This window comes from Eumetopias jubatus, unplaced genomic scaffold (assembly GCF_037043125.1).
Source record: "Eumetopias jubatus isolate StellerSeaLion01/CBP00866 unplaced genomic scaffold, mEumJub1_p1.0 scaffold_16, whole genome shotgun sequence".
In the NCBI taxonomy this organism is placed as follows: domain Eukaryota; kingdom Metazoa; phylum Chordata; class Mammalia; order Carnivora; family Otariidae; genus Eumetopias; species Eumetopias jubatus.
The window spans coordinates 57,721,122-57,747,574 of NW_028274822.1; the positions used below are offsets into that span (position 1 = coordinate 57,721,122).

Sequence of the window (26,453 nt, forward strand, 5' to 3'; positions counted from 1 at the left end):
AGGCAGTAGATTCTTGATATTAACCATTGAGCTCCATGAGGACAGGGACTGCTTACATTGTGTTTACCACCATATCACAGTACTTAGAACACAGCCCAGCACATACCTGGTGCCTGGGCATATTTGTTGAATGAATGACTTTTCCATCTGGGGTTTGCCAAGCCTAATAGCACCTTTTTTTTTTTGGATTATTATTATTTTCCTCCCTCCTGGTCCCCCTCCAACTCATACACATATATATTTATAATTAAATGAATTCAGTGTTTTTGGTTTTGAGTCTTATTGAAAATCTCATCTTATAGGGATTAGCTAAGTTTCCCGCCTAAGTTAATAAATGCAGTTGAATTCTGTTGAATGCATATTTGTGTTTTCTGGATCTTGTAAATATTGTGGTGTGATTTTGAATGCCACTTGTGCTCAGACATTCTAGGAAAGTACATATGATAGGCCACAAGTATCTTTTTAAAAAATATTTCTGTGATTTCTACAAGAAGGGAACATGAATGTAATGGTTGATTTTAGGATTTACTAATGTTGGACATGAACTTGTAAGCCATGGAAACAGTACTCAGAGAAAACTCCCTACTCAGCTCAGATGTCTTTTGGTTTTTCAGTTGTGGCCACTTGGCAAAGAATGTGTTTTCTAAGTTCATTAGTTACTTTGATGGATTCTCTTCGCTTAAAATCTGTTTTGCTTCTTTTTTTTGGTAAATATTCTTAGTTTTCTAACCACTATTTAAAGGAAAAAGTCATTTAGGGGCTTACTTATTGGGGAAGAGTGGATTCTGGAAATGTTGTGATGAACAAGATGCAGAGGAACAGTTTACAAATCTTAGGTTTTAGTATTTAAGTTAGTTTGGAAGGGGACACCAATATTTTTCTAGCCATATACATTTGATTGAAACTGTTTGGAAAAATTGGTAATTTTGTAAAACATCTATTGAGAGGTAACCAGTGCTCTAAATCCAATATTTGTGAGGGGGAAAAAAATGAAATGGATAAGTTTTGAAAGCCGCACATCTTGATTTATGCTAGTTTCAGTTATTAACTGGCTTATATAATCTCAAGACACTTATCTCTGCAAGCTGTAGTTTGTTCATCAGTTAAATGAGCACAATATTTCCCGGTAGGGTTGTTGAGTTGTGAGTATTAAGTGCGATATGATAAGTAACAGCTACATAGTAGGTGATCAGTAAGGATCAGATTCTTTTCTCATTCCCTAGATGTAATATAACCAGGGTTTAAATCAACAAAATGAGTTAGTTCATATATGACTACAGAGTAGCTTTGCCATACTACCTTTGAGAAGTTTCAAATGGTTAAATTTGCTTCTCTTTAAAATGCCATTCTTATCCTTGTTCCTATCATTTGGTTTTGGCTCTATTTGTTAATGTTTTTGGTGGAATCATACCACTTTCTGTTGGATTAATTTATAATTCTATTTTCTTTTTGGCTGTATGCATACTGTTTCATTTCGGGACCCATTACACTGTTGGATTTTGGCTTCACTCACCTTCCCCCCCCTTCTCCTCTTTGGCCCATCTCCTCCTATTTCATTTTGGCATCACTAATATAACTGTTCGCACGTGTGCTGTAATTCTGGCCAATACATCTTTAATGGTGCAGTATTCCTTTTTATTCTTTTTTATTTTTCAAAATGACAAGCTTGTATTTCAAGTTTGTGAAAATGCCTTAGACCTTCTTGTTGAATATAGATTAGTTAACATTTTATGTTAACCAGGGTTGTATGGTTGTGTTTTAGTTTCTGTTTCTTCTTTACCCTTTTCATCATATGCCTCATAGTTTCTGTCACCCTTGAATGATTATTAAGGATCCTATGTGCAGGGCTCTGCACTGGATCTTGCATGGAGCAGTACAGTCAATCTGTACAATTGCCCTCCATTCCCCGTGTGCTTATTTTATGAAGAATTTCATGGAATACGAATTGTTATCTTCTAGGTGCTTGAATCTAATGCAAATATGGGCATGTAGTCCAAGCAAATATTTGAATGAAGGTATGTGTAAATAGTAAACAAATAGACATGAGTGTCATTTACTGTAGACTAGACTTCTGGCTCCCAAGGTGTTACCCCCCTCCACTGTCTTCATTTTCTTTCCACTATTGAGACATCAGGCTCCCTCCCCCGTCACCTGGGATAATTGCTAGGCGGTTGTGCCGCTTGAAAATGAGTTCACAAGTCCTTTGACTGGACTGGCAGTTGTACTAGTTGCGATAGCATCTTTATAGCAATGCTGCTTTATTTCTTCACACTCTGTTCTCTTGAGAGCTAAGCAGCAGGGCTAGATAGCAATGGTTGGGGGAAATCTTAGGACAAGTGGGACACAGGACCCACCTCCCTCTCAAGGGGCCAAAGGGGGAGTGTAGGGAGTCCTTCTGTCTTTGCCCCAGTAGCTGGAATATGTTTCAGTGACCACATGCAGCCAGCTAGAAGCTTAAATGCAGAAACTGTGAACTTTGAGGGAATGACAGTGAGGTTAGTGATGATTCACTGTGTGGCTTTTTTTCAGAGCACAGAGTGACATGAGAGTCCAGGGTTCCTGAGCAGACTGCTCCCATCTGTCTCTCCTCCCTAGGTCCCTGCAAGAGCATGGTTGCCCAGTCTACCATCTATTATTTACCCTTCTGATGAATTGCTCTTCTATTTAGATTAACCAGGCTACGCTTTGTGATATTTGGAGCCAAGAATCTGAAGATAATCATCGGGCAAATCAAACAACTAGTAGTAGAAGAGGGATGTGTCCCCCTACAGGAAGGGATAGAGTGATCAGCGAAAACACAGCCAAGCTGAGACTGGCCTGAAAATTAAAAGATCAGCCAGAAGGAGCCGAGGTGGATCTTTTAGTGGTGAGAATGGAGGGCTGTGGCTGAACACCAGAGGATTTAGCAAAGAAGAAAACAAGTGTGGTTTTCATCTCATAGGTCCTTCGAGGAGCTGGATGTTGTAATAGGTTCAGTGGGCATGGTTCTTTTTCCTAGTGAGGAGGAGGACCAGAAATGAGAGAAATAAGGAAATGGCGACACACTCTCTTAGGGCATGGACAAGTTTAGGCTCCTGCTACCGCGAGGAGAAGAGCATGTCTGTTCTACATGGAGAAGTAATTGGAATGCTTAGTAGCTGGTTGAATTTGGGTCCAAAGCAAAAATAGGATTTGAAGAGAGTGCAAGAATTTTGTGCATTGTGGGTGCCTGGGTGGCTCAGTTGGTTAAGCAACTGCCTTCGGCTCAGGTCATGATCCTGGAATCCTGGGATCGAGTCCCACATTGGGCTCCCAGCTCAGCGGGGAGCCTGCTTCTCCCTCTGACCCTCTCCCCTCTCATGCTGTTTCTCTTTCTCTCTCTCTCAAATAAATAAATAAATAAATAAATAAGAATTTTGTGCATTGTGTGTCACTTGGCTTTTAAACTGATTCACGATAAAATGAGTTGAGAACAATCTGTCCCATTTCTTTGTCTTCTTAAATATTGTTGGCCCAGTGCATGACCAGACCTTTTAAAATAGAAAGCCCTGCCTTCAGAAAAGGATGGGATATAATTAATTATGCTTGTATTCTTCCACATATTTTCTCTTTTGTGGTCCCTTTCCAATTGTCTGCTGCTCTCTGTGTGGAGGGCAAGAGTAAGAGGCAAGGTAAGAGTGTCAAGAACATGGAATTTTATGACTGAGAGGCTGCTCTGAGCACAGCCTTTTTGACACAAGCCTTGTCCTCCCGCTGGAGTTTCACTTGGACAACTTTGTTCCATTCTGGATTCTTTGTAAGGTCCATCTTCATTTCCTCTGTTCCTATTGGACCCCTCCATTTCCTTGTACTTTTTGACCAAACACCATTGTTTTCTTCCTGCTCCAATATTAATTTCCTCTCTGATAACAGCACATCTGAGCCGGAGGGCATTAGCATTTCTTTTCAATTTTGAAGGGAGATTTGATCTTTCAGCACCCTGCCTCAGTGTCTGAGTTTTTGTGATGGTTCGTTGTGGCTGCTTTATTTGGAAGGTCAGGTTTCCGAAGTAAATGGAAAAAGCAGACAAGCAGTTAATTCTGCGTGTCCCTGCATTTTGCTGTAAACATGCCGACCTCAGTGTATTGCTTCTCCAAGCGCTCCTGTTTAACATGCTACAGTTTGTAAAGGATCGGTTTGTTCAGCAGAATTACTGGTAGTTGACTCTAGGAGTACGTTTTCTCTGGTATCTACTTGAGGCAATAAATCTCACTTCTCTCTGGCTTCCCTTAATTAACTTGATATTGTTGCCATCAGATCTTTATTCAATAAATATGTAAAGGATCTTCAGTGGTGTTCAGATGTCAGTGCTGTTTGGGGCTAAAATTTAAGGATGACATCTACATCTTACGTGTCCATTTTAGTTAAGATGCAGTTTACTTAAGTAGTGCACATGGAAGAAGCATCCATGGAATAGTCATTTTCCTGTGATTGTGTAGAGCGATTATACTGTAAGGGAAGCCTGCATCTTAGGGGTTAGGAAACCAAGGGTCAGGCTCCACCTCTGCCATTACCCACTTTTCTTCGCTGTAAGGGAGTCAGATCAGAGTTCTGACTTCCTCCCTTGTCTGTAAGATAGGATATCTTTTTCTTCCTCTTTTGTCACCTGGCCGCTGTGGGTGACCATACGGAATCATGAGCGTGGCAATGTGGTAACCCCATTCCTGCCCACGGCAGACCCCGCTAGGCACTATCCTGCTCTGATCTGCCTTTGCAGCCTGATTCAGCCCTCCTTTCTATTATTCATGCTGAAACGAGCCCTGATTCCATGCGGCCTCACAGTGCGTGTTTCTCCCCTTTTCCTCCAGGTGTTTATGTTCTCTGGAATCTCTCTGTCTCTACCCCTCAACACTTGACCCATCTTCCCAGCCACACCTGAAATGCCTTCTCCCCTGTGAATTCTCCCTTGTTCTTCCTAATCTGAAATAGCCCCTTAGTAATCTCTTTGGTACCAGGTGTCCTTCTCATCACCGGGGTGAACTAGAGTTGGTCACATATGTGTCCTGGTTTGCTAAGTTTACTGAAATTGAGGATGGGGACCCTGTGTTTTGGCATCTCTTGCCACACTGAATGGTGCCCTTGTGTGGGTGTGGACTTACCAGATGATGACTAGGGTGCCTTTGATAAAGCAGGCAAACCCCCCCACCCCAGCCTCATTTTCTTTCTTTTTTTTTTTAAAGATTTTATTTATTTATTTGACAGAGAGACACAGCGAGAGCAGGAACACAAGCAGGGGGAGTGGGAGAGGGAGAAGCAGGCTTCCCGCTGAGCAGGGAGCCCGATGTGGGACTCGATCCCAGGACCCTGGGATCATGACCTGAGCCGAAGGCAGACGCTTAACGACTGAGCCACCCCCAGGACCCTGGGATCATGACCTGAGCCGAAGGCAGACGCTTAACGACTGAGCCACCCAGGCGCCTTCATTTTCCTTATTGTATAACACTTTGGAGGATCTCCACTGTCTTTTTGGCGTTGCCCTTGGAGGAATGACAGGATTCTTGTTCCTGCGTAGCCATGTTAAGACAGACATCCTTTGGCTTACTGCCAGCTTTTAAGGCACGGGCATCCTGGATGGCCAGGCACTGCTTCTGCAGTAAGCCTGGGGTGTTCACCATGTACTTGGGGGACACGAGTTACCCCATATGGAGCAAGAAGAAAGGCGATCTCATTCATGGGAGACTTAGGAGCTGATAACCCAGGAACAGAGAGGAAACTAGTACATTTTGCAGCAATGGGTCTTAATGGTTGAGTGAACCACAGTTTGCTGGAAGTTGGGTGGGAAGTGGATGGTGAAGGTAGACAGGAGTCCAGGAGCTGGTTGTACATGGAATCGGGGGTAGTCGTGAGTGGAGCGTGCAGAGCGGGTGACAATGCTGAGGGAGATGCCCTTAGGTCAAGTGGAGGTGACAGAGGTTGGGCTCCTCGGGAGTGGTGAGTGGGTGCCAGGGGAGCATCTGTTTCAAAACCTGTTGCTACCATAAGAGGAAAGGAAAATGGCCACAGCAGAGGATCTTTTTTTTTTAATTTTTTTAAATGTTTTATTTATTTATTCATGAAAGTCAGAGAGAGAGAGAGGCGGAGGCAGAGGGAGAAGCAGGCTCCCCACCTAGCAGGGAGCCTGATGCGGGACTCGATGGGATCATGACCTGAGCCGAAGGCAGATGCTTAACCATCTGAGCCACCCAGGTGCCCAGAGAGCAGAGGATCTTAACCTGCTTTCAGCCAGCAACAGAATTACCAGGAAGTGACCTAAAGCTCAGAGCCCCAACCTCATCCCCAGCGATTCTGATTCCAAAGACCTAGGACGGGGCTCAAGACCTGTGTTTGAAGAAATTATCCGGTGATTCTGATACAGGTGGTCCCTGAACTGCCCTTGAATTAAATGTTCTTAAGAACTTTTTAAGCTCAAGGAATTATAAAATTTGTGTGTATACACATTTGTTGCGGGAGACAGATCATGGAGAGCTCTGTTCAGATTCTCGAAAGGATCTATAAGCTCCCCAGTGTTTAAGGATCACTGAGCTAGGAGGAAAGCCTATATCCTTTTCTTAAGCTTACACAGAATGAGAATGATGCCATGGCAGGGATACCGGAGATCAGTAACCTTTAAAAACTGTTTTGTGATACAGGGGAAGTTGGTGTTTTCAGGAGCCCTACTGTGAACACATGAGGAAAGTGAAGGCTTGCCACCCGATTTGGGAATTGGGATTTATATTTGGGTTAATATCTCAGTATCTAAAGAAGGTACAATGTTTGGTTGATCCAGAGATTTAACAGTTTATCTGTAATAGGGTTTTTTCAAAAAAAAATTTTTTTTTTCTGACCTAATTAAATTGTCTGGTTTCCCCTGGGTTTTATTTTTTAATTTTGATGTTAGCAGTACATAAAGTTCAGTATAATGAAGGTCTTTTTTGAGAGTTATTAGTAATGGTGCCACATTTTGCTCTCCTGTGGTTAGTCATGTCTGCATTTCTATGATAAACAGCTTTTTGAAATTGATGGCTCGTATGAGAAAAAATTGATCTTGATGCAACTTGGTTTTTACTGCCAACCCAAGAACTTTTGTGTCAGGTGTGCTGCTGAAAAGTGGTACCCACTCCCTCATTTTTTCCTAAACCAGTGGTAAAGTTGGCATATGTTTTACCCTGGCAAAATCAGTACTGTAAATGGGGACACAGTAACTCTGGCAGGAGGCTCTGATCAGAGATGTGTTTCCCAGGGATTGCTGAGGCTAGGCAATTCGCTAGTAACCTTAGCTTGTTCTTAGCAATGGGGCTTGGGTCCCAGAGTCCACATTTGATCATTGGCTTAAATATTAGAGAAATAAAGTTGGCCTGTGAAGTTTCCTCTAGGCAAATTTCTGCCCCCATGAAGGGTTACTATTTCTTAAGTCCGGTCACTATTATATTGATCCACAAGGGTTTATTCTCAATTCATGGGGTACCCAGTAGGTAAGTGTCCAATATGGCCAAGGGCCAATGATAAGCTAACTGAAAGAGGATCCCATAAGAAAGACAGATCCAGGCCATGTTTAATCAAGTATAAAATTGATGCTTCAAAACAACTATATAGTGACACTTTGATTAATCGCAGTGACCATGGCTTATAACAAGCCAGCCATATTAAAAAAATAATAATAAATTTAAAAATCTTCCAGAGAAGCAGAGTTCTCTATTCTCTTGGCTTTGTAATTATCCTAATGAGTAGGTTCTTAAGCAAATAGAACTCATCCCAGATATATTATGAAGTCACTGAATTTGATATTATCTTTTTTTGAACCTGCTGCCCATCAACTTTTCCTGTTTATTTTTTTTAAAGATTTTATTTATTTATTCATGAGAGACAGAGGAGGAGAGAGAGAGAGGGAGAGAGAGAGAGAGAGAGAGAGAAGCAGAGGGAGAAGCAGGCTCCCAAGGAGCAGGGAGCCCGATGCGGGACTCGATCCCAGGACCCTGGGATCATGACCTGAGCCGAAGGCAGACGCTTAACCATCTGAGCCACCCAGGCGCCCTTCCTGTGTTTAAATACCCTTACGTGATCTCTATCAAAATAAGAAATATCTAACATCTGGTTATTTGTATGTGTGGATTGTTCGCATGGCCCTAAATATGGTCTAAATAAATATTTTTACTGGAGTAGATGTGATTACAGGACTGGTCATATGAATCCCTTTTCATAGTGTTTGAGTTTTAGATTTTGAGCCTCTTTCTTGTGGTGAAAAACATAAACTGATTCAGATACTTTTAGACATGAGTAAGCAGCTGCTAAGGAGTGGGGCAGGTTGAGAAGAGTTCTGCTGAACTTATATGAGATATTCTCAAATCCTTTTGGCAAATAGGGTGTGGATCATTTTGAGGTTGAATGGGATGGCGATCGTCACCCCAAATCAGTTCCAGCCCACACAGATTGGAGAATAGTGGATGCTCAGTCCTGTGAATTTGTGTTCTCTGCTTTCCTAGGGCAGGAACCTGGCCAGCCATCACATGGATATTCATATCTTTTTACCTCTTCACCACCTCTGCCTTAACCTTCTTTCTTTACAGTTGAGCTCTGCTGTCCTTTTTGCTTGTATTATTTAACATTATTTTTCTTAGTTTTTATATTACAATCAGACCCCTCCTAACCATACACCTGGATACACACCGACAGATTTTCACCTCCGTCGTGTTCCTGATAAAGAAGTCTTGCAATTATGAGAAGAGAGAGAAAAATCATAGAATGTATAATCTTAGGATGGAAATCTTACCTTAGACATCATCTAGATCTGAAGTTATCAAATATTGTTAAATGTTAACTTTTTATGGTACACTTACTTCTTTTATTGCCCATGAAACACCAATATTTAAATGAATGTTGAATATATGAGGTTGAAGCAGGGTTTAGGAAGGCCTGCAGTAGGCTCACCTTCACAATCTAAGGGAGCCCAAGGGTTCTGAGCGTCACACTGAAAGAACCGTGACTTAATTTATCTACACTATTTTATATAGATCAGACACTGAGGAGCAGAAAGGAAAGGGAGCAACATTTACCTATTTACTAGACAGAAGGGAAGTGGAGTAGGGGAATGGAAAGTTCGGTAGGTAGGCAAATAGATAATATAAATGTGTGTCTGTGAATACACACACATATACAAAGTTTAATTCTTACATTATTCTAGAAGGTAGATGCTTTTACAAATGAGTATGTGAGGAGAGCTTCTAAATGGATAGGCTTGAGGCTCACCTCAGGTCTTTTTGATGGTTCATCTACATGCTGGCCGCTGTATCTCCACATGGCCAGCTGGTTGCCTTGCCCAAAGCCACATGCAGGCAGGGGCAGGACCAGGACCCAGACTTCCGGCTTCCTCATCCAGGGTTGTTCCCTTAGACTACTCATTCTCTTTAGCCAGTGGCAAAATAGTACCTGCTAAAAAGGGACATAGAATATTGAGTATATACTCATTTATAAAAAAAAAAAAAAGACACTTCAGTTGTGTCGACCTTGAGAAAGGTTCATGTTCTTAGTTCCCCATATTTTAGCAACTAATTGTTCATGTGCAATGACTGGAAGGAAAGCTGATTCACAGCTCTTCTTACATTATGTACGTATTGTTCTTCGCTTAGAGAATATAGCTTCCTAGTTTAAAAATTTATACAGTGAACTATTTTACTTCCAAGTTTATTTTCTTTATGGCCCACAAATTGAAGTTTGATATTACTTCCTTATTCACTACTTTTACATTTCATGAAGGTGAAAGATATATAACATGTAATCATTAGCATTCTTTTTATGTTTAAAACATAAAATCAAAACAACTGATGGAGGCATTAAACCAGAGTTCCAGTGTGATACACTGAAAATCCGTATGCTTTTGGTTGACTTATGCTGAGGTCTGCCAAATAACAGCCTTATTATGCAGATTCTTAGAATAACAGGCCATGGATATTTTAGATTCTCACATCTAGTTGCTGACACTCTGTTTTCTTTTTATCTGGACCATTTAGGGACAGGAGGCCTTCAGGATGAGTTTTGGGTCTTTTTCTTGACTCCTACAGCATTTTTCATCATTTCCCCTTTATAACAACTTCCTGAACCCCCTCTCCCCCATTGCCTTCCCTGAGGACAAGGATTTCTTTTTTGTTCTCTGTGTATTTCTTCAAACCCCCTCTCCCTTCCTCCCTTCCTGTGCCTGGCACATGGGTCCACATTTGAGAGGAATTGGGCAGACAGGGAAGGAGGGAAGAGGGAGAGAAGGAGATGCCCCGAATCAGATCAAAAAGGCAAGAAAGAACTCTAGAATCAGGATTTCTTCTTCTCCTGGTATAGTCAGAGTATTGAGTGAATCGAATCCATTAGTATTTTTTTCCTTCAGTGTTCCTTTCTAATAAAGTAGAACAGTAAATGGTTTTTGTGCTTACCTTTGTTATAGAAAACTTAACAAAATTCCATTAAATCCAGCAGGTATTTAATGAGTAACAGGCACCTCTCTAGGACTGAGGATACAGAGGTAAAGCATTGTCTAGACCCATGGAGCTCAGGATGCAGTGTGAGAAGACAAACATGCCCACAATCATTTTGCTATATGGGATGATAAGGACACCTATATATTTTGCAGTGATGGTACATAGGAAGGAGGGATTGATTTTATCTGTGAAGAGGAATCAGAAATGGGTACGCAGGAGAGGTAGCATCTGAGCTGGCATTTGAACAATGAACAGACTCGGGGTGGGTGCAGGGATGGTGTGTGCAAACATGTGGCATGTGGGTAACACGGTCCTTGGAGTGAATCTACAAATAGTCAGAAATTACTGGGGTTTACTGTTACAGGAAATGGTGGCAAGAAATGAAGATAAAGTTGACAAGGTTCAAATCGAGAAAACCTCATATGTCATATGATGACATTTGAATATTATTCCATGGGCAGTGAGGGGCCCATGAATAGTTGTAAGTAAGGAGAGACCATTTTTAGTTGTGTGTTTCATAAAAGGTCAGCTTGCTGGTCATGTATAGCATATACTGTACAGGGCAAAGTCTAGATATTATGGGTCAAGGTCAGTAGGGACATGAGCTGAAACTCAAGTTTCGTTATGGTGGGAGTAGTGGGAATGGCAGGAAAAACATGTGAGAAGGTGTTTCGGGGGTAAGGTGTTAGGCAGAGAGGTGGTTGACCCATAGGTTTTTGGCTTGAGCCTCTGGTTTGTGGTGCCAGCAGCCGCCATAGACAGTAACCACAAAGAGGTGTCTGTCACTTTAATTTCATGTTTCAGATAGCATGCACCAAACATGGATATGGCTTTCTTTGATGTTCATCATCTTGTAACAGTGAGTATGCTTTCACATACCCCACCAAGTTCAACCTACACCATTGCCCTAGGAGATAGGTAATAAATAATACAAAAGAGTCATATCTTCTGTAGGACATATATCCTCAGGGTTTTGTCTAAGGTCAGAATTGCCCCCCAAAAATCCTTTAGGGAACTTCTGAGTTGAAGACCAGTGTACTGTTTCTCAGTAAGCCCAACAGAGCCACTCCCTGACCGTTGGCACTGGAATAGAGGCTCTTTCCTCATTTGAGCACCATATTGGTAGGAGACTTGTATTTTGGACCCATGTTGGATAAAGAAAAAATTGTACATCTTTGGATGCGAGAATTATACCGAACCCATTGTGATGTGCACTTTAAGAAAGGCACAAGAGATAAAGGAATAGTGGCTGATGGGTGGGGTGGAGGCCAACAGTTCCTGTTTCTCACTTCCAGCTCATTGGGCCATATGAGCCTTACGCTCTTGAACTAAATGGAAGACTTCTATTTTATAATCCCCGCCATTTTCATCCTTGAAATCATGTACATTAATTCGTCCTGTGATGTGAGCCTTGCATCTCCCCTTTTCATACAGAGAGCAAGACACAGTCTGTGAGTTGTCCTAAGACAGAATAGGTAGTTGACAGATCCAGGACTTAATGTATCCTGGGTCTCAGATTCCAATTAAATAGAGTCAGTCTTACAAGTTACCAATTTTTGTGTTAGAATAATTACACACCTAATGATAGGAAATTGGAATGAATGTTTTACCAAGAGGATATAGGAAATTATATTTACTTTTTCCTTGTAATTTGATTCTACCCAATGAGCGTGATGTGTAGAAAAAAAATGTTCATTGAGGAAAATACATTTAGTGGAGTTTAGGTTAATCAGTATCCAGTGAAAATAAATAATTGGCCGCCTGTTTTAGCTGAATAACATGGCTTGGCTGTACTGCATACTGGTGAATTCAGGAGTTTATTTTATCGGCTTTCCCAGATAATGATTTGGTGCTAATAAAATCATCAAGAGATGGATTTGTAAATCACACTAAACTGGTAGGAGCACTAATGGGCATAAAATGAAATTCTGTTTTTTTATTAATTTCCTGGGTTTCTCTGACCAACAACCAGGATCATTTTCTACCTAGGATATCTGCTCTTGTTGAGCAGTTCCAGTTAGGAGAAAAATGACGGATTGGGGGTTTCTTAGCATGAAATTAGAGCATGGAATTCAACACTTTGATCAAGCAATGTTATTCTGTTGCCCTTATTCACCTGAGAGATATTTATGACTAAAAGGACTTATTTAGAGCAGTGATCTCCAAAAGGCTATCTCCACACCCTTTGAGGTGTATAGTACAATCCCTTTGTTCATGGAAGAAAATATTTGAACTTCAATTTATATTTAGTTTGTAGTTTGTGCTTGAAAAGGTCAGCTGTGTGTGTCTATAATTGCATTATATAGTTTGTAAATAAGTAAACATAGGATGATTGTGCCTTTTTAAAATGTGCCTTTTTAAAAAAATAATACCTTCTTAAAAATGTTTAAAGCCACTGATCTGGAGCACTTTTCTAAAATCGGGTCAATGATTAGATTATTCTGGGAATTTTTTTAAAAGCACAGATTCCCAGGGCTGCTCCCAGAAGAGTCTGGTTAAATAGGTCGGTCTGGAACAGTGGTTTTCATACATTAGTAGGTACCAGAATCACCTGGAGGTCTGGCTTGTTAAAATACAAGACCCCACCCCAGAGTTTCTCATTTAGGAGGTTGGGGGCGGGGCCTGAGAATTTGCATTTCTAACAAGATCCCAGGTGGTACTGCTGGTCCAGGGATCCACTTTTAGAACCGCTGCTCCAGGGTGGGAGCCAGGACCCAGGCAACTCTGAAGATGAAGTGATAAATGCTCATCTAGATTTTACCATCTTCTCCCCTAGACAGTTCTTGGAGACAGTCTATCATTTTGTTTTCCTTTTTTATTCCTGTTGCTATGAGGGATGCAGACAACTGTTTTTCACACTGTAGTTTTCAATATTGGTGTGGACAATAAGAGGACCAGTGTTAGATTCAGGTAGACTCAAATTTATAGGGAGTTTGTAGGAGTGGTTTAATTAAATCCTGTAGCAATTCTAGAAGGTACTTATTTGTGAACAGAAAACTGGGGCAGGTCCCTAATGATTTGGATGCATCTGTACAATATTTGGGAATAAAAAAGACACTGTTACCCATTGGAAAAAAAATATTTTAAGATCAATAAGAAAAATGCATTGCTGTTTGTTGCAATCAGGCCTTTTTTAAAATTAGGAATCAATAGATGGTTATAAAATGAAGTGAGCAATAAGTATAATAAGCCATAGAAACTTTAAGAACAAGACAACTCATTTCTTTTGACTTATAGAAAATATATCCATTGGCAAATAGCACTTTTTATAATAGAGCATAGCATTAGGTGTTTAAATGCCTGTGCGATGTGTAAAAACTGCTTCCTAGATTCAATTATGTAGAAGAGCATTTCTATCATGCTTAGTGTCTGATTCACTAACCATCACCAGGGCACTCAAAGTTTAAAAGGCTTTATATACTTGCATTGTTTGGCAGGCAATTAAACATAGATGTCACTGAGATTGATTTATAAGAAGAAAGCAGTGGCTTTGCTATGTTGGTGTGGGTTTTTTTAATGCTTAAAACAATTGTGTATATTATAGCTCACTTTCTGTTTATAGTTTGAAATGTATTAATTTATAGCCATCTATCTGACAGTTTTAATTTGAAATAAGTGGATAAGACCACCTGAGATTACATGTATTTTAGGAAAACAGAACATATAACATTAATTTCTTTGTGAGGTACTTTAGCATTAGTTTTCGATTTGCCCTCTCTGTAGAGAGACCTATTTAATACTTTATGCATTTGGTAAAGGCTGCCTTAAATGGGGTCATTCTGTATTTAGAACAAATGAGAAAAATGTTCCAGAAATCTCCTCAAGGAGTACTGCAGTCTTTTCACAAAATAACTTTAAATGGACTGTAATTATAACAAGATGAACTTGATTGCTAGAGTGTGTAAGTCAATTTAACCTGTTAAAGGCAGAACAGTTCAAACGTGTATGTATCTTATAAGTTTATGAAATTAACATTTGATTGTCCTCCACAGGCTTCTTAGAAACAGCACTTTGAGGAGCTTATTTGCAATGTGATTCATGCAACAATATTTATATTATATAAATATTACACATTGTTTACTTTATAGAGGTGCATTCAGGGTAAAAAGGTGCAGACTGGAAAGAGTATGAGCTTTGGACTCAGACCTTGGGTGAACTTCTAGCCCTACATTTAACTCTCTGTGACTTTGGACAAGATATTTGACCACTCCAAACTCCCATTTGTAAAAACAGGGATGTGTTGATGAATTTCTACTCAGAAGACAGAAACCACACAGTAACTGGAACAGGGAGAGTTTCATTTAAAGAATAGTTTAACAGTGGATTGGAATACAGGAAATTGGCTAACACAAGGTAAAGAGAGCTCTGAGAATAAAGGAATAGCAAATATGAGGAGCAGCCGCTGCTCTAGGGAAGAAATCGGGGTCCAGGAGGAGATCCTTCTAGAGCTGAGATCCAGGGCTCGGGGGATGGCAAGAAAGTTGCTGTGGGACCACACCGGTGGAGCTCCGAGGAAATGTGTCCTTTAGTGTAGCAGGGGAAGCTATTCATGGGTGGTATCTCTCTGGGAGGCGCTCCGCTACAAAACTGCTCAGGTGGTGCTGGGATAAGCTGCTCTGTGGGGTGCTGCCCACCACCATGCACCTATCAAGCCAGGCACTGGGAAAGCTCCTGCACTGTGGGTCTGGAGAAACCCTGTGGGCTGAGGAGCCTTCCAGGGAGACTTACGAGACCACCCCTTCCTCCCATAGTGCCTCTCTAGAACCCTCTACTGTTAAAGCTTACTGTCTTGCCCCCTGGGACAGGAAATGTAATTAGAGGACTTGGATATAGTTTTGCAGAGCAAGCAAGGAAAAGTGAATTTAGGACTGAGACATAATGCATTGATAGCTGGCATAAAGGATATCAATGCTTGCCTTTAGGGTTTTTAAGATCAAATAATACATGTAAACATATGCATGGTTTTGTTATATAACAGTTTCTTTGAATTGAGAGGAAAGTCTCATACTGGTTGTAAAGAGTAAGTGAAATAATGCCTATATGTTGCCTTCAGCAGAATCTGGCTGGTGCATGGCCGATGTCCACAAAATGGTGGCTGTTAATGCCAGAGAACTTTCTAGATCACAGGTTGTCCTCTGCCTGCATTAGTAGGGTTCTCACATAGTAGTGTTGATTAGTAACTTCAGGACATATAAACAGTCCCAGATAATGGTTCTCATTCCCAAACCTTAAAGACTTCAGGTAGCAACTTTTGAAGGATCCTGAAGTCAGTTTAGTGGATCTGGACTAGGCTTTTCCAAAACCAAATTGAACAGTGATAAACAATATCAGTATATCTCAGGAGAGATAAATTTGGTTTGTAAAATATGCACGTATGTGTGCTGGGTCAACATGTCATGATCCATGTGGGTCACAATGTATAGAATTGTTAAATCATTATATTGTACACCTGAAACTAATATACTGTATGTTAATTACACTTCAATAATAAGATAAAAATAAAATAAATAAAATTAAATACTACTCTAAATGGGCTCTAACCCTTGTCAGTTTGTTTTCCTTTGTCTCTTCAGGCCTGATGCTTCAGTATGATTGAGAATAGTCATGCGAAAGATCTTACAAGGTTTCCTTTGGGGAAAAAGTGGACCATCCTCTCCATTACAGCTTCTATCTTAATGATATAATACTATTCTTGCATCTACTGAATAATTCTATGCTATGCCAAAGAAAGAAGAAAGATAAATTCCCTTCAATATGCAAATTAACAGTATTTTATTTTCATAAATCAAGAATGACCTTTATAGACAACTAGCCTTGCTATCTAATTATTGCCAAAAAAAAAAGAGTTCAACTTTTCTAAAGCAAAAGCCATAATTTGTGGAGACTTAATTAACATTTAACCAGCTTAGTTTTCAACCATAATAAAAAACGAACATGTTCACTGATTTTGTCACATTTGTAGCTTATTCATCTTGGAATACACAAGGATGGCCTGGGTGTTTTGTGGGGCTATATTGAGATTTCTTTCATTGTTCAAGTGGGTATTACATTACACTTTTTTTAATTAAAGATTTTTATTTATTAGAGAGAATGAGTAAGAGAGAGGGAGAGAGAGCACAAGTTGGGGGGAGGGAGAGAGAGAAGCAGACTCCCTACTGAGCAGGGAGCCTGACGTGCGGCTCTATCCCAGGACCCCAGGATCATGACCTGAGCCTGAAGGCAGACGCTTAACCAACTAACCAGGCGTCCCCTACATTACACTTCTTTTAAACATTTCCAGCCAAAATTGTTTCAGCCAAATTCTGCATAGACTTGGGGAATTCATTACCCATTTTTCTAAAAAGCATTGATTGGGTGCCTACAATATACCAGTTCTAGAGAGTACTGAGATGACTAAGATAGAGTTATAACCAAAATTACTTTTCAGCAGAATTCCTACACTATCTATAGGCTTTCATGCACCTGTTTTTTTTTTTAACTCTGCAATTTTTGTGAAAAAAATATATTAGGCCTGATGCCATTTCATCTGGTTTCTAAAAAGCATCTGGCTCTACACGTTAGTCATAGCACAGACTAGTTGCAATTTTTAGTGGGGGAGTAAGTACACAAACTCATGGTAGCCCATTAAGACTTTTTTTTGAGAGAAAGAATATTCATAAAAACCATTTTAAAGAATATTATAGCTTTAATCCTAGAATGCACTGAGCTCCCACAAAATCAAGTTTACTGAATCAAAGTTTGGGGACATGCTCCCGTAACATGTTACTAAATAGACCCTAAGACCCATTTTATTATGGTGGTTTCTTTTGAGAACTCTTCATTAACTTATGTTGTTTGCTTCTTACTAGGGAGGACAGTTCTCTCTGTATTTAGGATTAAAAGTAGTCAAGTTTGTTTTGGGTTTTCAGCTTGGGAGATACTATCACATAGTGTTAGGAATGTAGGCTCTCAAGATGAGATACCTGAGTTCAAATCTCTGCTCCACTGTCTTCCAGCTGTAAGACCTGTGTGAGCTATATAACCAGCCCTCTGTGCTCCAGTTTCTATATCTGTGAAACGAGGATCATAGTATCTATCTTATAGGTTTGGTATGAGGATTAAAGGAACCCTCAATAAGTGAGCCCTTATCACATTTAGTCCCCATTATTGGTTTTTTTTCTTTTAAGATTTTATTTATTTGACAGAGACACAGCGAGAGAGGGAACACAAGTGGGGGTTGGGGGGAGAGGGAGAAGCAGGCTTCCCGCCGAGCAGGGAGCCCGATGCGGGGCTCGATCCCAGGACCCTGGGATCATGACCTGAGCCAAAGGCAGACGCTTAATGAATGAGCCACCCAGGCGCCCCAGCCCCCATTATTAGTTTTGGTACTAATATCATAGTCTCATAGATACTGAGAACTGTGTAATCAGTGATATCTTTCTCTTCGTACTGGCTACCGCAGAGCTTAAAGTGAACTTTGTGGCTAACTTCCGGTAAATGTGGCTAGTGACATATTACTTGGCAGTGATGGTGGAGTTCTAGGCCTATTCCTAGTATAATCTTCTATTCCTTTTTTCCTTTGCTTTACTTCCCTTGCTTTTGAACTTTTACTTTCCTTTGATTTTGTTAATTTAGCGTTCATGTCATGGTGTTGCGCTGCATGTCCTGGAGCAAGCCACGAAGTCATCAGTCTTGTACAGAAATCATCATTGTTGTCAGTTACCTGAGTATTTGACATCCATGGACACACTTCCTTTTGCACAATACCTCACTCTTCAACCAGCACATGTTGTGTGGTGTATTCAAATTTGCTGAGGAAAAGTCTTTCCCAATGTCTGATGAGGGCACATGCACATGTGTGTTGGTGTGTACGTGTATGTGTGTGTGGGAGAGGGAGGGGAGGGGGCGGTGAGTGGGTAGAGGGAAGGGGAGCTAGAGGGGCAGCAGGAGGGAGAGAAAGAATGTGGATGATGGAGACAGACCATCCCACCTGGCTTGCATCACCTTTCCTCCATCTTGTGCATGACTTTTGGTTTAGTACTGATTCCTCTCCACAGAAGAGAAATCATTTAATTTGATTTGATGGAGGAATATAGTCCAGTCATGAGCTTTTGGGCAGCAGTCCAAGTAAGACAACTTGGGAGAAACCTTGGCTAGTGTATTGCTGACCACATCCCCGTATGTTGCTGTACAAAAGCTGTGTTATTGTGAAAATCAAGGAGGCTTATTTTTGGAAATGCTTCATTTTACTGCGTTTTAGGGGACTTGGCTTCCTTGTCACATTCTTCATTGGCCCCAAAGCATTTACTTAAGAAACCTCGCAGCCCTCTGTTCTTTGCTCCTACAGTTGCTCCATAGAGGAGCCCACAGGAGTGTGTCTGCCTCAGTGCTCATGGCTCTTCACCTTCTTGTGACACACACTTTTAAATTTTCTAATTACATATTCCAACTGTTTGTAATGAAATGAACCCATGAGGGTATTGTCGTAAGAAGGATTTAAGAACCAGTAATAACTGATCCTGGTTGAACATGGCTGACACCGTCATACACTAACTTTACATTTATCTAACTGAATCGTCAGAAACACTATGTGAGGTATGTTTTATCTCCATTTTATAGCTGGAGAAACCAGGATTCAGAGAGCCAAAGCTGTTTGTCTACAGTCACAAAGCTAGCAGTGGCAGAATGGGGATGTGCCAAATGTTGGACCCTGTTCACTTCGCTACTGCACAAAGCTGCCTTGCAAACCAAAATTTAATTGTTCTCTCTTTAATTGGTTATTTTAATTGAGATGTAAACATGTTAATTTCATCTCATTTTAGCTCAATAAACCACCTTTGCTATTTTTAGGGTCTCACATCTGTTGGATGAAGGCCAGTGATGGCTTTGAAAATTGGTGTGCAGGGGGATATATGTTTGGGCGATGGGAAATTCATAGTCTCTCCCATTTTCCAGTGGTTTGATAATCATACATGGGTCCAGAAAGAACCGTATCATACGTTTTATGTTTCCTTTCGAGTGGTAAAAACAGCTTTATATAATGGGAAATTGTATCCTTATACCAGCGTTGTGTTAGCCTTTGGGGTTTCCTGTCAGCCATGCATGCCTTTGCATTTATGTTTGGTTATATCTTCAGGGCCAGTGGTTGTTTTGTAAACCAGATCTCTAAGCAGCATTGAGTTGTGCGGTGGTCGCCTATAGCTATTTTTCACTGTTTAGGATTGCACTGCAGGACTTTCATCAAAGTGCTATCTATGTTTCCATTGAGGGGGGCCCTTTTTTGTCAAAATTCATGGTGGTTTCTTTCTGTCTGAATATTAGTGCTACTGCTCTTTGAGCCTGTCTTCCAGTATTGAAGGTATTTTCTACATCCAGTATTGAAGGTATTTTCTACATTTCTACAATTAGGGTTTGCAACCAAGGGAAAATAGTTCCTATAGATGTTTGCATAGTCTTCTAACATTTCTCACCCCAAATTAGAAAGTTGTTAGTATTATGTGCTTCGAAACAAATCCACTTTGTTTCTGAGCTTGTTAAAGCTGAGTAGGAAGGAAGTATAAATTACCAGTTGTGGTCAAGGTGAAATATTGAGTTAGTGCTGTATCTTTGTAATGAGTTTCTGTTCTCAGTAGAATGTTTAATTGACCAGTTCTGTTAGAAGACTGTGTCCAGGGTCACTAATTTCACCATCATGCCTGGAGCTAACAACCTAGCTCTAGACAGAGCTAGAAAGCTGGGAGAGACCTTCTAAAATGATCTGAGTTCCCTTAATTCTGTCCTGTTTGACATTTTTTTATCAGCAGTTTGGGGGCAGATATAGAATGTATGCTTATCAAATTGGCAGATAACCCAAGTCTAGGTAGGATAACTAACACCTGAATGATAAAAACAGGATTATGAAAGCTCTCAACAGGCTGGAGTAATGCATGGAAAACAATGAGATGGGGTTTAGTAAGGATCCATGTACAGCCCTGAGTTCAAATCCAGAAAGTCACTTCCCTTATTACAAGAGAGGGGAAACGGCCCAATGGCAGTGGTCTGAAAAAGACATATGGGACGTCAGGCTCACAGAAGCTCAGAATGGACCACCAGTCTCCCATGAAAGAGCATGAGGTCCAGAGAAGTTGCCAATTGAATTCTGGCTCCGGCCATTGTCACGGGGGATATCCAGAGAACACCCACCAGGGCAGTGAAAATCAGAAAACCTTCCAGTAGGAGGAATTGGGGGCAGCAAAACATGTTTTTCCTAGAAAACAGAAGACTTAGACCATGATAGCTCTTTTAAATAATCAGCTTTCCTGTGTGAGAGCTGAGTTTTTTGTACTGTTTCTTCATAGGGTAGAGCTAAGATAAATGAGTATACATTTGAAGAAGCAGAGTTTGGGCCTTTTTAAAGGGGGAATTGTCTACTAGGTAGGGATGCATTTCTAAATTTTCTGAATGCCTCACCTGTTCAAAGCTGTCTACCTGTCTAGAAGGTTGTAGAGTTTATGTAAGCATTTGGATGGAAGTTGGCCCAGGTAACCTCTAACATCTGTCTTTACCTCTGAGTTTGAACAATTGCTATTTTATTTTTCTTCTAGCTGCCAGGGCATACACTGCAGACATAGTGCAATAATATTCTTATTTTTGTATTTTCTTGACCAGAACCCTTAATTCTCATCATTGGAAAGTATTTATAATTAATAGTTTTAATTAATATAAGTAATAGCATTATATAATGGATATCAGAATTTTCATAATAATATGATCAACATAATCACTCCCTTTCACAATGTGAAACACTGGTGAAAAGATGTGATACTATAATAATTCAAAGTAACTGGAGACATTTAAGAGGATGTGGGTGGGACTTAAAGTCATCAATGTGCCCCAGGATGCTGAAACAGCTGAATGGCTTTGTAAAACTGCATCTTCTTTTATTCTTTGTTTCTTTAAGTAGCTTCATTTCTAGCACCAAAATTAAGCAGATGTTTACCACATGTTTAGTTTTGAATTTATTCTTGCCTTTAAAAATTGTGTGGACTATAAGCAAATTTATAATCTCTTTTAATGTTAAGACCTCAAATCTCCAAAATATTTAAGTGAAACCTGTTTTTATCTTAGATTTAGAATAATTCTTTGAAAAAATATTTTGCAAGCGACGTTCATGGTCTCTACTACATTTTTCCCCCTGACATTGTGCCAGTGTTATGGTGAAAGCATTTCTCTCTTAAAAAATTAAGAGAGAACGTAATTATGTTTTTCTATTGAAAACATGTTGAGTACCTAGGGCAAGCCTATTAAAGTTTTGAACACAAGATCAATGATTCCAGATTCCTGCAAATCTGCAAATAAGAATTATAAATTTGCTTAGGTCTACTTTCATTTGGATTATACACACATTGGATTCTTTGGAGGAACAGTATAGTATAGCAGTATGCAAGGCATGGTTAAGACTCAGGTTGGTCAGCACTTAGCATTTAGGGTACGATAGGGTCAAGATCCATAGTACCTGGACACAAAGGTCAAATCAAATTTAGTGTGGTATTGAGTAGGTTTACAGTTACCTGTAATCATCATAGCTTATTCCAGAGGTCTAGTCATTGCTTACATTACTTTTCATTCTTTTACATTTTAGGTGGTTGCCTTTTTGATGAGCCATACAGCACCTGTGGATATAGTCAAGCTGAAGATGATGATTTCAACTGGGAGCAGGTGAACACCTTGACCAAACCAACTTCTGATCCATGGATGCCATCAGGTTTGCATGTAGTTTTAAATTTTCTTTTTAAAATCAAGGTTTCATAAGAGTCTGAATCACAGTAAATATTCACTGGGCATTGGCTGAATGAGTGAGGGTGTTGGTCTTTGAGAGTGGCAGCCCAAAGTGATTAACTAGTGAGAATAGTACAATTAAGAGGACTGGTTATAAAGTACAGAGAGTTCACCTTTGTATCTTCTTTTAAAGTCTAATTAAAGTTTACCTCCTTTATCTCTGGGTACACCTGAGCTAGATTACTGGGCCATTCCCCAGTTGATCCTTTCCCAAGCAGCAGATATGGGAAATGGATGGATGTCTCTTCTGCCAAATGTGTCTAGTGAATGGAACTCTAGCTGGGAAATCCAAATAACAAAGTCTCTGTCACAAATGGGAGACCTTGGAGAATAACTTAAACCTTGTCAGCCTCAGGGGCTCACTTGGCACCAAAGATAAAATGGTGATGCACACATGTGGATACTTCTTTTTCTGGAGAAGTGCTTAGTAAATTTTCCGATGAGTGAAAGACATTTGTTCCATTAAGCATCAGCAAGAATTCTACTTCTTATTTTGAAGGAAGAGTGGGAAGGTGTTGACGAGTAAACATTCACATTGGAACTTGGTCATTTTAATGGACACCCTTTGCAGGTGGTGGTGTTGGACAGCAGTCTAAGAGTTTAGATTTGCTGATTCATGTTACAACGGGGTAAGAATGTGCCCTAGTCAGGATTCACACTGCAAAACATTATTCTGATTTGGATTTTAGATAAAACACGTTTATTTGTACTTTTTTGTAACTGTAAAGTTCTTCGTTAATGCACGCAAATGTAGCAATAATTGCATTTAGTAAGTCATCTCTTTTAAGTAGGAAGTAGAGTTTAATGTTGTTCTTCACTAAGCTTTAACAGTTATGATGCCCACCATGTTCTTTCCCTCTCCTTCCCACATTTATCTCCTTACAACCTCGAAGAAGGGAAGACTACGCTCTTTAGCACTGCAGCTTTGCTGGACTTCAGACGTTTCTAGCTATTAGTTATTTCCCCTCAGCTGACATTCTCCTTTTCTGTCTCCCTTTTTTTCTTATATGTGTGTGCTTTTGAATACGACTTGTGCTTGCATCGAACCCCAGCTCTTGCTTTCATGCTTGCCAGTGAGCGGGGAGCGGGAAGGGGAGAATGGCCGGGCTCCTGACGTGGAGCTGTCCTTCCCCAAATAGGCTCCTCACCCCAGAAGGCCTTCAGGGCATCACCTGTTCTCTCTTGAGGATCCAGCCTGTGTCCAGAAAGGCTGGGGATGGCCGCAGCCATGATGGTGGGGAGGGTGCTCAGAGTTAGTCCTGGGAGAGTTCGCCACAAGAGTGCACTCAGGCTTTTCTTATCTTCTAATTTGGTGTTAAAAAAAAAAAAAGTTGAAATTTTTCTCATTAGCTAGTAGATTTAATTATTGTGGTCCTTTAGTTTGAAGACTGTCTTGGAAAAACTGTCTTTGACAAAGGAGCCCCAATACTGCAGTATCTTTTTCAGCCTTCACTGGTTCTGTTTTTGTCACATGATGACCTATCTTCCGGAGGTATCATTTCTTGACACTGTCTTGTCCTTTCCTTCTTTCTGTTTTCACAAAATAGCATCTCAGACCAAATTGTCCAAGTTCTAGTTATAGAAAGGATGGGTTCCTAGCAGAGGCCATTACAAAAATGGTAATAATGATCAAAGACTGGTTGTATCCTGGGACAATCAGTTGGGTAAATGAAAAACAAAGGGGAAGTAACTTTGCAAGCATCTGGCCTTTGAAGGCTCCTCTGCCTTTGAAAGAATGAAGTGGGGGCATTTAAACATTTTGTTTGAATTTACTCTACTTCTGTTGACTAACGGAATACTTGGTGATTAATATCAGGCCTTTGTAACTTCAGGTCTCTGAATGTTTTATCTTCCAACATGTTTCTCAGTTCCATCTGATAGTTACAAAAGGTGTGCCCTCAACCCTGGCCCTCAAATAGGGTGCAGGTCACTGTGGGGGTATGTGGGTGGTTGGGTGTCAGCAGGTCTGGAGGGAGCTGGGGCAAGACTAGGCAGTCTGGTTCCTCTTTCCTCCAATGATGTTGGCGGGCATCGGTCCAGATGAGATTTCTGAAAATTGGTAATTTTTCCATCAGACTAAATTTCTGCCATAACATAGAACTGCCAATAATATGGTATTTTTTTCCTCTTATTCATTAAACAAACTTTAGCCATTAAAAAAATTCCTTTGAGCCCTACTCTTTGCTAATCGCGATGCTGATTACTGGGGGAGGGGTGAAGATTTGTAAGGAATGAATCTTTCTCTGTAGGAACTTATGTACTTGGGGAAAAGAGTTACAAAAATACAATTAGTGAACAATCTAAGTCCTATATTATTAAGTGTCTCACAGACCAGCAGCGCCCTAAGAGCAACAGCTCCTGTGTTATTAAGGGTATGGACTGGTGCTCAGCTGACCTATCCACCTACAGTGAGAAGTTAAATTATCAATGAAATTAGGAAATATCGTCTTAGAAACTTGGCATATGGTATCCTATGGTATGGATTTTAAAACAGAGTTTCCAGTGTGTTTGGACAATATAGCCATGAGGTTTTTTTTTTTTTTTTAAGATTTTATTTATTTATTTGAGAGAGAGAGAATGAGAGATAGCACGAGAGGGAAGAGGGTCAGAGGGAGAAGCAGACTCCCTGCTGAGCAGGGAGCCTGATGTGGGACTCGATCCTGGGACTCCAGGATCATGACCTGAGCCGAACGCAGTCGCTCAACCAACTGAGCCACCCAGGCGCCCCATCCATGAGTTGTTTTAAGTATTATTTAGTTACAAGGAATTTCTCCTCCTCCTCCTCTTCCTTTTGCATTAATATGTATAACAAGATTTATTTATTTCAAAAACAAATTCCAAAGCTGGCCCTCTTGAGCTAAAACAGAAACCAGTTTTATGAATTGGTCAGGGTAAATGGGTGGCAAAATCCGATACAACCGTTTCCTGAGGGCTAATTTCTTTAAGCTGTTATTTACAGTATGGTTGGATTTGTTCTCACATGTATATTTGTATGTGTTCTCTCGTGTGTAGGATGGTTCTGTGATGCCTTAGACCAAGGGTTGGCATACTATGTCCTACAGGCCAAATCTAGCCTACTGTCAGTTTTTTGGATAGCTCAAAAGCTAAGAATGGTTTTTATGTTTTTATGTTTTATTTTTAAAGATTTTATTTATTTGAGAGAGAGAAAGCGCAAGCAGGGAAGAGAGGGAGAAGCAGGCTCCCCGCTGAGCAGGGAGCCCAATGCAGGGGTCGATCCCAGGAGTCTGGGATCATGACCTGAGCCAAAGGCAGTTGCTTAACGGACTGAGACACCCAGGCGTCCCAGTTTTTATGTTTTTAAATGGTTGGAAAAAAAATCTAAATAATAATAATATTTTGTGACATGTGAAATTCAAATTTCAGTGTCCATAAACAAAGTTTTACTGGCAGGAGCCTTGGGTATTTGTTAAACATCGTCTGTGATTGGTTTCAAGCCACAGTGGCAGGGCTGAGAACAGACACCACAACGGACACTGTAGGGTTCACTAAGCCTAAATATTTACTCTCTGGTCCTTTATGGAAAAATTTTACTGACCCCTGTCTTAGACCATTTTCACATCAGCCTTTGATAGTTGCTTTGAACTCAGTTTATATTGTTATTGCTTCTGTATTCATATTATAATTATTAATACCCAAGTACTATTTCATATTTTCTTTTACTTTCAGATGATGTATTTTCCAAACAGTAGGCGATCAAAATCATAAGAAAAAAACATGATAATTAGGGATTTTCTCTTTCTCATAAATTTGCTTTCTATTAAAAAGCATTGTGATTTTTCCTTATTGTTTAATACCATCATCCTTGTGGGACTCTTGTGATTCTAATAAGCAAGTAATCCATCAATATGATTTTTAAAATTATGTCAGTGAAAGACTGAAATTTTTACTCTAAATTTGCTATAATTAAAATTTATTTTCTTTTTCTGGGTCTTTTTTTGAGATTGATGTTTTACTGTGTGTATGGTTTGTTTCTCTGTATCTTCAGGTGTAAGGTTATTTTTAGCCACAATTAAAAAATTTCAATACAGACTGGAGCTTTATATAAGCCGACTTGATAACTACTCTAAGGCTGTGACATTGGCTCTGGAAATACATATTTAGGGCAAATAAAGACCAAATGCCATTTAAGTTTTTGTATTTGACGTTGACGTTTATGTTACAGATTAGACTTTTGCA

General features: G+C 40.1%; 1 protein-coding gene across 1 annotated transcript in view; it reads left to right on the plus strand.

The window, feature by feature from the left end:
• The window catches only part of PTPRM (protein tyrosine phosphatase receptor type M), an 824,025-nt gene that overhangs the window by 180,651 nt on the left and 616,921 nt on the right, over positions 1-26,453 (plus strand). The window contains exon 2 of the mRNA XM_028123955.2: positions 22,060-22,182. Coding sequence (XP_027979756.1) covers positions 22,060-22,182 — 123 coding nt within the window. The remainder of the gene's footprint in view (positions 1-22,059; positions 22,183-26,453) is intronic.